The sequence below is a fragment of the Oncorhynchus keta genome, chromosome 27 (genome assembly GCF_023373465.1).
Source record: "Oncorhynchus keta strain PuntledgeMale-10-30-2019 chromosome 27, Oket_V2, whole genome shotgun sequence".
Classification (NCBI taxonomy): Eukaryota; Metazoa; Chordata; class Actinopteri; order Salmoniformes; family Salmonidae; genus Oncorhynchus; species Oncorhynchus keta.
In genome coordinates, this window is record NC_068447.1 from 4534557 (window position 1) to 4549556 (window position 15000).

General features: G+C 36.6%; 1 protein-coding gene across 2 annotated transcripts in view; it reads left to right on the forward strand.

Moving 5' to 3' along the window:
- Positions 1-15000, forward strand: part of LOC118382142 (uncharacterized) — an 80117-nt gene that overhangs the window by 56098 nt on the left and 9019 nt on the right. For both annotated transcript variants that reach the window (XM_052481299.1, XM_052481300.1), the window contains exon 7: positions 5808-6008. In XM_052481299.1, the coding sequence (XP_052337259.1) occupies positions 5808-6008 (201 nt within the window). The remainder of the gene's footprint in view (positions 1-5807; positions 6009-15000) is intronic.

Consider the following 15000-nt stretch of genomic DNA (forward strand, 5'->3'; position numbering starts at 1 on the left):
GTAGAGATACAAGCTAGGTTATTTACTGTTAGAGGAGTAGAGATACAAGCTAGGGTATTTACTGTTAGAGGAGTAGAGATACAAGCTAGGTTATTTACTGTTAGAGGAGTAGAGATACAAGCTAGGTTATTTACTGTTAGAGGAGTAGAGATACAAGCTAGGTTATTTACTGTTAGAGGAGTAGAGATACAAGCTAGGTTATTTACTGTTAGAGGAGTAGAGATACAAGCTAGGGTATTTACTATTAGAGGAGTAGAGATACAAGCTAGGTTATTTACTGTTAGAGGAGTAGAGATACAAGCTAGGTTATTTACTGTTAGAGGAGTAGAGATACAAGCTAGGTTATTTACTGTTAGAGGAGTAGAGATACAAGCTAGGTTATTTACTGTTAGAGGAGTAGAGATACAAGCTAGGTTATTTACTGTTAGAGGAGTAGAGATACAAGCTAGGTTATTTACTGTTAGAGGAGTAGAGATACAAGCTAGGTTATTTACTGTTAGAGGAGTAGAGATACAAGCTAGGTTATTTACTGTTAGAGGAGTAGAGATACAAGCTAGGTTATTTACTGTTAGAGGAGTAGAGATACAAGCTAGGTTATTTACTGTTAGAGGAGTAGAGATACAAGCTAGGTTATTTACTGTTAGATGAGTAGAGATACAAGCTAGGTTATTTACTGTTAGAGGAGTAGAGATTCAAGCTAGGTAATGTACTGTTAGAGGAGTAGAGATACAAGCTAGGTTATTTACTGTTAGAGGAGTAGAGATACAAGCTAGGTTATTTACTGTTAGAGGAGTAGAGATACAAGCTAGGTTATTTACTGTTAGTGGAGTAGAGATACAAGCTAGGTTATTTACTGTTAGAGGAGTAGAGATACAAGCTAGGTCATTTACTGTTAGAGGAGTAGAGATACAAGCTAGGTTATTTACTGTTAGAGGAGTAGAGATACAAGCTAGGTTATTTACTGTTAGAGGAGGAGAGATACAAGCTAGGTTATTTACTGTTAGAGGAGTAGAGATACAAGCTAGGTTATTTACTGTTAGAGGAGTAGAGATACAAGCTAGGTATTTACTGTTAGAGGAGTAGAGATACAAGCTAGGTTATTTACTGTTAGAGGAGTAGAGATACAAGCTAGGTTATTTACTGTTAGAGGAGTAGAGATACAAGCTAGGTTATTTACTGTTAGAGGAGGAGAGATACAAGCTAGGTTATTTACTGTTAGAGGAGGAGAGATACAAGCTAGGTTATTTACTGTTAGAGGAGGAGAGATACAAGCTAGGGTATTTACTGTTGTCCCCTGCTCCAGTCTGTAACCCAGATAGAACCCTGTCTCCTGTCTCTATTCTAGAACCTCCCTGCTAGAGTCTGTAACCCAGTTAGAACCCTGTCTCTATTCTAGAACCTCCCTGCTCCATCCTGTAACCCAGATAGAACCCTGTCTCTATTCTAGAACCTCCCCTGCTCCATCCTGTAACCCAGATAGAACCCTGTCTCTATTCTAGAACCTCTCCTGCTCCAGTCTGTAATCCAGATAGAACCCTGTCACTATTCTAGAACCTCCCTGCTCCTGTATCAAACCCATATATAACCCTTATCCAGAGCCATTACAGTAGTGAGTCATTTAGCAGACTCTCTGATCCAGAGTCACTACAGTAGTGAGTCATTTAGCAGACTCTCTGATCCAGAGTCACTACAGTAGTGAGTCATTTAGCAGACTCTCTTTTCCAGAGTAACTACACTAGTGAGTCATTAAGCAGACTCTCTTATCCAGAGTCACTACAGTAGTGAGTCATTTAGCAGACTCTCTGATCCAGAGTCACTACAGTAGTGAGTCATTTAACAGACTCTCTTTTCCAGAGTCACTACAGTAGTGAGTCATTAAGCAGACTCTCTTATCCAGAGTCACTACAGTAGTGAGTCATTTAGCAGACTCTCTGATCCAGAGTCACTACAGTAGTGAGTCATTTAACAGACTCTCTTTTCCAGAGTCACTACAGTAGTGAGTCATTTAGCAGACTCTCTTTTCCAGAGTCACTACAGTAGTGAGTCATTTAACAGACTCTCTTATCCAGAGTCACTACAGTAGTGAGTCATTTAGCAGACTCTCTGATCCAGAGTCACTACAGTAGTGAGTCATTTAGCAGACTCTCTGATCCAGAGTCACTACAGTAGTGAGTCATTAAGCAGACTCTCTTTCCAGAGTTACTACACTAGTGAGTCATTAAGCAGACTCTCTGATCCAGAGTCACTACAGTAGTGAGTCATTTAGCAGACTCTCTGATCCAGAGTAACTACACTAGTGAGTCATTAAGCAGACTCTCTTATCCAGAGTCACTACGGTAGTGAGTCATTTAGCAGACTCTCTGATCCAGAGTCACTACAGTAGTGAGTCATTTAACAGACTCTCTTTTCCAGAGTCACTACAGTAGTGAGTCATTTAGCAGACTCTCTTTTCCAGAGTCACTACAGTAGTGAGTCATTTAACAGACTCTCTTATCCAGAGTCACTACAGTAGTGAGTCATTAAGCAGACTCTCTTTTCCAGAGTTACTACACTAGTGAGTCATTAAGCAGACTCTCTTATCCAGAGTCACTACAGTAGTGAGTCATTTAACAGACTCTCTTTTCCAGAGTCACTACAGTAGTGAGTCATTTAGCAGACTCTCTGATCCAGAGCCACTACAGCAGTGAGTCATTTAACAGACTCTCTTATCCAGAGCAACTACAGTAGTGAGTCATTTAGCAGACTCTCTTTTCCAGAGTCACTACAGTAGTGAGTCATTTAGCAGACTCTCTTTTCCAGAGTCACTACAGTAGTGAGTCATTTAACAGACTCTCTTATCCAGAGTCACTACAGTAGTGAGTCATTTAGCAGACTCTCTGATCCAGAGTCACTACAGTAGTGAGTCATTTAGCAGACTCTCTGATCCAGAGTCACTACAGTAGTGAGTCATTAAGCAGACTCTCTTTTCCAGAGTTACTACACTAGTGAGTCATTAAGCAGACTCTCTGATCCAGAGTCACTACAGTAGTGAGTCATTTAGCAGACTCTCTGATCCAGAGTAACTACACTAGTGAGTCATTAAGCAGACTCTCTTATCCAGAGTCACTACGGTAGTGAGTCATTTAGCAGACTCTCTGATCCAGAGTCACTACAGTAGTGAGTCATTTAACAGACTCTCTTTTCCAGAGTCACTACAGTAGTGAGTCATTTAGCAGACTCTCTTTTCCAGAGTCACTACAGTAGTGAGTCATTTAACAGACTCTCTGATCCAGAGTCACTACAGTAGTGAGTCATTTAGCAGACTCTCTGATCCAGAGTCACTACAGTAGTGAGTCATTTAGCAGACTCTCTGATCCAGAGTCACTACAGTAGTGAGTCATTTAGCAGACTTACTGATCCAGAGTCACTACAGTAGTGAGTCATTTAGCAGACTCTCTGATCCAGAGTCACTACAGTAGTGAGTCATTTAGCAGACTCTCTGATCCAGAGTCACTACAGTAGTGAGTCATTTAGCAGACTCTCTGATCCAGAGTGACTACAGTAGTGAGTCATTTAACAGACTCTCTGATCCAGAGTCACTACAGTAGTGAGTCATTTAGCAGACTCTCTTATCCAGAGTCAATACAGCAGTGAGTCATTTAGCAGACTCTCTTATCCAGAGTCAATACAGTAGTGAGTCATTTAGCAGACTCTCTTATCCAGAGTCACTACAGTAGTGAGTCATTTAACAGACTCTCTTATCCAGAGTCACTACACTAGTGAGTCATTTAGCAGACTCTCTTATCCAGAGTCACTACAGTAGTGAGTCATTTAACAGACTCTCTTATCCATAGCCACTACAGTAGTGAGTCATTTAACAGACTCTCTTATCCAGAGTCACTACAGTAGTGACTGCATCAGTTTTCATACTTTTTCCTTCATTATGTTTACATGTCCTTCCTGATACCTAGAGAGAAACAGAGTTATTGATATACTGTACTACTCCATAGTACCATACCATACCGTAACTCTTCACCGGTTAACACGGTTAACGACTGACAGTACTGATTAAACTCCCTCTCTCTGTCTGCCTCTCTGTCTGCCTCTCTGTCTGCCTCTCTGTCTGCCTCTCTGTCTGCCTCTCTGTCTGCCTCTCTGTCTGCCTCTCTGTCTGCCTCTCTGTCTGCCTCTCTGTCTGCCTCTCTGTCTGCCTCTCTGTCTGCCTCTCTGTCTTCCTCTCTGTCTGCCTCTCTGTCTGCCTCTCTGTCTGCCTCTCTGTCTGCCTCTCTGTCTGCCTCTCTGTCTGCCTCTCTGTCTGCCTCTCTGTCTGCCTCTCTGTCTGCCTCTCTGTCTGCCTCTCTCTCTTCCTCTCTGTCTGCCTCTCTGTCTGCCTCTCTCTCTGCCTCTCTGTCTGCCTCTCTGTCTGCCTCTCTGTCTGCCTCTCTGTCTGCCTCTCTGTCTGCCTCTCTGTCTGCCTCTCTGTCTGCCTCTCTGTCTGCCTCTCTGTCTGCCTCTCTCTCTTCCTCTCTGTCTGCCTCTCTGTCTGCCTCTCTGTCTGCCTCTCTGTCTGCCTCTCTGTCTGCCTCTCTGTCTGCCTCTCTGTCTGCCTCTCTGTCTGCCTCTCTGTCTGCCTCTCTGTCTGCCTCTCTGTCTGCCTCTGTCTGCCTCTCTGTCTGCCTCTCTGTCTGCCTCTCTGTCTGCCTCTCTCTCTTCTTCTCTGTCTGCCTCTCTGTCTGCCTCTCTGTCTGCCTCTCTGTCTGCCTCTCTGTCTGCCTCTCTGTCTACCTCTCTGTCTGCCTCTCTGTCTGCCTCTCTGTCTGCCTCTCTGTCTGCCTCTCTCTCTTCCTCTCTCTCTTCCTCTCTGTCTGCCTCTCTGTCTACCTCTCTGTATGCCTCTCTGTCTGCCTCTCTCTCTTCCTCTCTCTCTTCCTCTCTGTCTGCCTCTCTGTCTACCTCTCTGTCTGCCTTCTCTGTCTGCCTCTCTGTCTGCCTCTCTGTCTGCCTCTCTGTGTGCCTCTCTGTCTGCCTCTCTGTCTGCCTCTCTGTCTACCTCTCTGTCTGCCTCTCTGTCTGCCTCTCTGTCTGCCTCTCTCTCTTCCTCTCTCTCTTCCTCTCTGTCTGCCTCTCTGTCTACCTCTCTGTCTGCCTCTCTGTCTGCCTCTCTGTCTGCCTCTCTGTCTGCCTCTCTCTCTTCCTCTCTCTATTCCTCTCTGTCTGCCTCTCTGTCTACCTCTCTGTCTGCCTCTCTGTCTGCCTCTCTGTCTTCCTCTCTGTCTGCCTCTCTGTGTGCCTCTCTGTCTGCCTCTCTGTCTGCCTCTCTGTCTGCCTCTCTGTCTGCCTCTCTGTCTGCCCCTCTCTCTTCCTCTCTGTCTGCCTCTCTGTCTGCCTCTCTGTCTGCCTCTCTGTCTGCCTCTCTCTCTTCCTCTCTGTCTGCCTCTCTGTCTGCCTCTCTGTCTGCCTCTCTGTCTGCCTCTCTGTCTGCCTCTCTGTCTGCCTCTCTGTCTGCCTCTCTGTCTGCCTCTCTGTCTGCCTCTCTGTCTGCCTCTCTGTCTGCCTCTCTCTCTTCCTCTCTGTCTGCCTCTCTGTCTGCCTCTCTGTCTGCCTCTCTGTCTGCCTCCCTCTCTTCCTCTCTGTCTCCCTCTCTGTCTGCCTCTCTGTCTGCCTCTCTGTCTGCCTCTCTGTCTGCCTCCCTCTCTTCCTCTCTGTCTCCCTCTCTGTCTGCCTCTCTGTCTGCCTCTCTGTCTGCCTCTCTGTCTGCCTCTCTGTCTACCTCTCTGTCTACCTCTCTGTCTGCCTCTCTCTCTCCATCTCTGTCTGCCTCTCTCCAGCCTCGCCCATGCTGTCCCACAGGTTTGTGACTGTGCGTCGGGGCAGCCCTGCGGCCCGGTCAGGTCAGATCCAGCCGGGTGACCAGCTAGAGGCAGTGGAGGGGCGGTCCGTTGTCACCCTGCCTCACAGAGACCTGGCACAGATACTGAGACGGGCCGGAAACACACTCAGACTCACCATCATACCAATACTTAACCCCAGTGAGTTATATACATACAATATCTAGTTATATACATACCAATATCTAGTTATATACATACCAATATCTAGTTATATACCTACCAATATCTAGTTATATACATACCAATATCTAGTTATATACATACCAATATCTAGTTATATGCATACCAATATCTAGTTATATGCATACCAATATCTAGTTATATACCTACCAATATCTAGTTATATACATACCAATATCTAGTTATATACATACCAATATCTAGTTATATACATACCAATATCTAGTTATATACATACCAATATCTAGTTATATACATACCAATATCTAGTTATATACATACCAATATCTAGTTATATACATACCAATATCTAGTTATATACATACCAATATCTAGTTATATACATACCAATATCTAGTTATATACATACCAATATCTAGTTATATACATACCAATATCTAGTTATATACATACCAATATCTAGTTATATCTAGTTATATACCTACCAATATCTAGTTATATACATACCAATATCTAGTTATATACATACCAATATCTAGTTATATCTAGTTATATACATACCAATATCTAGTTATATACCTACCAATATCTAGTTATATCTAGTTATATACATACCAATATCTAGTTATATACATACCAATATCTAGTTATATACATACCAATATCTAGTTATATACATACCAATATCTAGTTATATACATACCAATATCTAGTTATATACCTACCAATATCTAGTTATATACATACCAATATCTAGTTATATACATACCAATATCTAGTTATATACATACCAATATCTAGTTATATCTAGTTATATACATACCAATATCTAGTTATATACATACCAATATCTAGTTATATACCTACCAATATCTAGTTATATACCTACCAATATCTAGTTATATACATACCAATATCTAGTTATATACCTACCAATATCTAGTTATATCTAGTTATATACATACCAATATCTAGTTATATCTAGTTATATACATACCAATATCTAGTTATATACCTACCAATATCTAGTTATATACATACCAATATCTAGTTATATACATACCAATATCTAGTTATATACCTACCAATATCTAGTTATATACATACCAATATCTAGTTATATCTAGTTATATACCTACCAATATCTAGTTATATCTAGTTATATACATACCAATATCTAGTTATATACTTACCAATATCTAGTTATATCTAGTTATATACCTACCAATATCTAGTTATATCTAGTTATATACCTACCAATATCTAGTTATATACATACCAATATCTAGTTATATACCTACCAATATCTAGTTATATACTTACCAATATCTAGTTATATCTAGTTATATACCTACCAATATCTAGTTATATCTAGTTATATACCTACCAATATCTAGTTATATACATACCAATATCTAGTTATATCTAGTTATATACCTACCAATATCTAGTTATATCTAGTTATATACATACAAATATCTAGTTATATACATACCAATATCTAGTTATATACCTACCAATATCTAGTTATATACATACCAATATCTAGTTATATACATACCAATATCTAGTTATATACCTACCAATATCTAGTTATATACATACCAATATCTAGTTATATACATACCAATATCTAGTTATATCTAGTTATATACATACCAATATCTAGTTATATACCTACCAATATCTAGTTATATACCTACCAATATCTAGTTATAAACCTACCAATATCTAGTTATATACATACCAATATCTAGTTATATACCTACCAATATCTAGTTATATCTAGTTATATGCATACCAATATCTAGTTATATACATACCAATATCTAGTTATATACATACCAGTATCTAGTTATATCTAGTTATATACATACCAATATCTAGTTATATGCATACCAATATCTAGTTATATACATACCAATATCTAGTTATAAACCTACCAATATCTAGTTATATACCTACCAATATCTAGTTATATACATACCATAATCTAGTTATATACATACCAATATCTAGTTATATACATACCAATATCTAGTTATATCTAGTTATATACATACCAATATCTAGTTATATCTAGTTATATACATACCAGTATCTAGTTATATACATACCAATATCTAGTTATATACATACCATTATCTAGTTATATGCATACCAATATCTAGTTATAAACCTACCAATATCTAGTTATATACCTACCAATATCTAGTTATATCTAGTTATATACATACCAATATCTAGTTATATACATACCAATATCTAGTTATATCTAGTTATATACATACCAGTATCTAGTTATATACATACCAATATCTAGTTATATACATACCAATATCTAGTTATATACATACCAATATCTAGTTATATACATACCAATATCTAGTTATATACCTACCAATATCTAGTTATATACATACCAATATCTAGTTATATACATACCATTATCTAGTTATATACATACCAATATCTAGTTATATACATACCAATATCTAGTTATATACATACCAATATCTAGTTATATACCTACCAATATCTAGTTATATACATACCAATATCTAGTTATATACATACCAATATCTAGTTATAAACCTACCAATATCTAGTTATATCTAGTTATATACATACCATTATCTAGATATATACATACCAATATCTAGTTATATACCTACCAATATCTAGTTATATCTAGTTATATACATACCAATATCTAGTTATATACATACCAATATCTAGTTATATACATACCAATATCTAGTTATATACCTACCAATATCTAGTTATATCTAGTTATATACATACCAATATCTAGTTATATACATACCAATATCTAGTTATATCTAGTTATATACATACCAATATCTAGTTATAAACCTACCAATATCTAGTTATATATATGTGGTCCTTCTGTAGCTCAGTTGGTAGAGCATGGCGCTTATAACGCCAGGGTAGTGGGTTCGATCCCAACCACCCATACGTAGAATGTATGCACACATGACTGTAAGTCGCTATATAAAAGCGTCTGCTAAATGGCATATATATTATATTTATTATATTATTATATACCTACCAATATCTAGTTATATACTTACCAATATCTAGTTATATACATACCAATATCTAGTTATATCTAGTTATATACATACCAATATCTAGTTATATACCTACCAATATCTAGTTATATACCTACCAATATCTAGTTATATACATACCAATATCTAGTTATATACCTACCAATATCTAGTTATATACATACCAATATCTAGTTATATACATACCAATATCTAGTTATATACATACCAATATCTAGTTATATACATACCAATATCTAGTTATATACCTACCAATATCTAGTTATATACATACCAATATCTAGTTATATACATACCAATATCTAGTTATATACATACCAGTATCTATTTATATCTAGTTATATACCTACCAATATCTAGTTATATACATACCAATATCTAGTTATATACATACCAATATCTAGTTATAAACCTACCAATATCTAGTTATATCTAGTTATATACATACCATTATCTAGTTATATGCATACCAATATCTAGTTATAAACCTACCAATATCTAGTTATATACCTACCAATATCTAGTTATATCTAGTTATATACATACCAATATCTAGTTATATACATACCAATATCTAGTTATATACCTACCAATATCTAGTTATATCTAGTTATATACATACCATTATCTAGTTATATACATACCAATATCTAGTTATATACATACCAATATCTAGTTATATCTAGTTATATACATACCAATATCTAGTTATATCTAGTTATATACATACCAATATCTAGTTATATCTAGTTATATACATACCAATATCTAGTTATATACATACCAATATCTAGTTATATCTAGTTATATACATACCAATATCTAGTTATATACATACCAATATCTAGTTATATACATACCAATATCTAGTTATATACATACCAATATCTAGTTATATACCTACCAATATCTAGTTATATACATACCAATATCTAGTTATATACATACCAATATCTAGTTATATACATACCAATATCTAGTTATATACATACCAATATCTAGTTATATACATACCAATATCTAGTTATATACATACCAATATCTAGTTATATACATACCAATATCTAGTTATATACATACCAGTATCTAGTTATATCTAGTTATATACATACCAATATCTAGTTATATACATACCAATATCTAGTTATATACATACCAATATCTAGTTATAAACCTACCAATATCTAGTTATATCTAGTTATATACATACCATTATCTAGTTATATACATACCAATATCTAGTTATATACATACCAATATCTAGTTATATCTAGTTATATACCTACCAATATCTAGTTATATCTAGTTATATACATACCAATATCTAGTTATAAACCTACCAATATCTAGTTATATCTAGTTATATACATACCATTATCTAGATATATACATACCAATATCTAGTTATATACCTACCAATATCTAGTTATATCTAGTTATATACCTACCAATATCTAGTTATATACATACCAATATCTAGTTATATACATACCAATATCTAGTTATAAACCTACCAATATCTAGTTATATACCTACCAATATCTAGTTATATCTAGTTATATACATACCAATATCTAGTTATATCTAGTTATATACATACCAATATCTAGTTATATACCTACCAATATCTAGTTATATACATACCAATATCTAGTTATAAACCTACCAATATCTAGTTATATCTAGTTATATACATACCATTATCTAGTTATATCCAGTTATATACATACCAATATCTAGTTATATACCTACCAATATCTAGTTATATCTAGTTATATACATACCATTATCTAGTTATATACATACCAATATCTAGTTATAAACCTACCAATATCTAGTTATATCTAGTTATATACATACCATTATCTAGTTATATGCATACCAATATCTAGTTATAAACCTACCAATATCTAGTTATATACCTACCAATATCTAGTTATATCTAGTTATATACATACCAATATCTAGTTATATACATACCAATATCTAGTTATATACATACCAATATCTAGTTATATACATACCAATATCTAGTTATAAACCTACCAATATCTAGTTATATATATGTGGTCCTTCTGTAGCTCAGTTGGTAGAGCATGGCGCTACCAATATCTGGTTCGATATACCACCCATACGTAGAATGTATGCACACTATGACTATAAGTCGCTTTGGATAAAAGCGTATGCTAAATGGCATATATATTATATTTATTATATTATTATATACCTACCAATATCTAGTTATATACATACCAATATCTAGTTATATACATACCAATATCTAGTTATATCTAGTTATATACATACCAATATCTAGTTATATACCTACCAATATCTAGTTATATACCTACCAATATCTAGTTATATACATACCAATATCTAGTTATATACCTACCAATATCTAGTTATATACATACCAATATCTAGTTATATACATACCAATATCTAGTTATATACATACCAATATCTAGTTATATACATACCAATATCTAGTTATATACATACCAATATCTAGTTATATACATACCAATATCTAGTTATATACATACCAATATCTAGTTATATACATACCAATATCTAGTTATATCTAGTTATATACCTACCAATATCTAGTTATATACATACCAATATCTAGTTATATACATACCAATATCTAGTTATAAACCTACCAATATCTAGTTATATCTAGTTATATACATACCAATATCTAGTTATATACATACCAATATCTAGTTATATACATACCAATATCTAGTTATATACATACCAATATCTAGTTATATACCTACCAATATCTAGTTATATACATACCAATATCTAGTTATATACATACCAATATCTAGTTATATACCTACCAATATCTAGTTATATCTAGTTATATACATACCAATATCTAGTTATATACATACCAATATCTAGTTATATACATACCAATATCTAGTTATAAACCTACCAATATCTAGTTATATACATACCAATATCTAGTTATATCTAGTTATATACATACCAATATCTAGTTATATCTAGTTATATACATACCAATATCTAGTTATATACATACCAATATCTAGTTATATCTAGTTATATACATACCAATATCTAGTTATATACCTACCAATATCTAGTTATATACCTACCAATATCTAGTTATATCTAGTTATATACCTACCAATATCTAGTTATATCTAGTTATATACATACCAATATCTAGTTATATACATACCAATATCTAGTTATATACATACCAATATCTAGTTATATACCTACCAATATCTAGTTATATACATACCAATATCTAGTTATATACATACCAATATCTAGTTATATACATACCAATATCTAGTTATATACATACCAATATCTAGTTATAAACATACCAATATCTAGTTATATCTAGTTATATACATACCAATATCTAGTTATATACATACCAATATCTAGTTATATACATACCAATATCTAGTTATAAACCTACCAATATCTAGTTATATCTAGTTATATACATACCAATATCTAGTTATATACATACCAATATCTAGTTATATACATACCAATATCTAGTTATATACATACCAATATCTAGTTATATACATACCAATATCTAGTTATATACATACCAATATCTAGTTATAAACCTACCAATATCTAGTTATATCTAGTTATATACATACCATTATCTAGATATATACATACCAATATCTAGTTATATACCTACCAATATCTAGTTATATCTAGTTATATACATACCAATATCTAGTTATATACATACCAATATCTAGTTATATACATACCAATATCTAGTTATAAACCTACCAATATCTAGTTATATACCTACCAATATCTAGTTATATCTAGTTATATACATACCAATATCTAGTTATATCTAGTTATATACATACCAATATCTAGTTATATACATACCAATATCTAGTTATATACATACCAATATCTAGTTATATACCTACCAATATCTAGTTATATCTAGTTATATACCTACCAGTATCTAGTTATATCTAGTTATATACATACCAATATCTAGTTATATACCTACCAATATCTAGTTATATACATACCAATATCTAGTTATATACCTACCAATATCTAGTTATATACATACCAATATCTAGTTATATCTAGTTATATACATACCAATATCTAGTTACATCTAGTTATATACATACCAATATCTAGTTATATCTAGTTATAAACATACCAATATCTAGTTATATTGTAACGGCGTTCTTCGTTTCTCGAAAGAGAGTCGGACCGAAATGCAGCGTGGTGGTTACTCATGTCTTTAATGAAACAAATGACGATACATGAAATAACTGAATAAATACAAGAACAACAAATGGAACGTGAAACCTAATTACAGCCTATCTGGTGAACACTACACAGAGACAGGAACAATCACCCACGAAATACACAGTGAAACCCCGGCTACCGAGGAGAATGGAGTCGGAGAGGCAATCACGACGGCGCAGAGGAAAGCCCGTGAGTCAGCCCCAAAAATTTATTGGGGGGAGCCTCAGAGGGAGAGTGGCTGACTCAGGAGACAGACCTGAGCCAACTCTCCTTGTTAATCGTGAGGAGCCAAGGAGGAGACCAGAACCAGAGCCGGTGTTAGAGGTGAGCGAAGCAGAGACTGTGAAGGAGTTAATGGGGAAAGTGGAGTGGAGAGTAATGAGGGAGTTGCTAGCTTGGTGCTTTAGGTACAAGATTCGTCCGACGGAGCGTGTCGGGGATTTGATGGCACCTGGGTCAGCGCTCCATACTCGTCCTGAGGTGCGTGTTAGTCGGCTGGTGAAGTTGATGCCAGCCTCACGCACCAGGCCTCCTGTGCACATCCCTAGCCTTGCACGTCCTGTGCCAACACTGCTCTCAAGATCTCCAGAACGCCTTCACGGTCTAGCCCATCCTGTGCCACCTCCACACACCAGCCCTCCGGTGGCAGCTCCCCGCACCAGGCTTCCTGTGCGTGTCCTCGGCCCAGTATCACCAGTTCCAGCACCACGCATCAGGCCTACAGTGCGCCTCGCCTCTCCTGCACTGCCGGAGCCTCCCGCCTGTTCAGTGCTATCAGAGCCTTCCTCCTCTACAGCGCTGCTGGAGTCTCCTGTCTGTTCAGCGCTTCTAGAGCCTTCCTCCTCTACAGCGCTGCCGGAGCCTACTGCCTGTTCGGAGGAGCCTGAGCTGTCAGTCTGCATGAAGCAGCCAGAGCTGTCAGTCTGCATGAAGCAGCCAGAGCTGTCAGTCTGTATGAAGCAGCCAGAGCTGCCAGTCTGCAAAGAGGTGTCAGTCTGAAAGGAGCTGCCAGTCTGCAAGGAGCTGCCAGCCTGCATGGAGCAGCCAGAGCTGTCAGTCTGCAAGGAGCTGCCAGTCTGCAAGGAGCTGCCAGTCTGCAAGGTGCTGCCAGCCTGCATGGAGCAGCCAGAGCTGTCAGCCTGCATGGAGCAGCCAGAGCTGTCAGTCTGCATAGAGCAGCTAGATCTGCCAGTCAGCCATGATCTTCTAGATCTGCCAGTCAACCAGATTCTTCCAGATCTGCCAGTCAACCAGTCTCTTCCAGATCTGCTAGTCAACCAGAATCTTCCAGATCCGCCAGCCAGCCAGGATCTACCGGAGCCTACTACCTGCCCGAGCTTCATCTCAGTACTGGGCTTCCTCTCAGTACTAGGCTTCCTCTCAGTACTGGGCTTCCTCTCAGTACTGGGCTTTCTCTCAGTCCCGGGCTGCCCCTCAGTCCCGAGCTGCCCCTCAGTCCCGAGCTGCCCCTCAGTCCCGAGCTGCCCCTCAGTCCAGTGGGGTTCTGGGTGAGGACTATTAGGCCATGGTCGGCGGCGAGGGTGGATTATCCAAGGACGCGAAGGGGAGGAACTATGACATTAATGGAG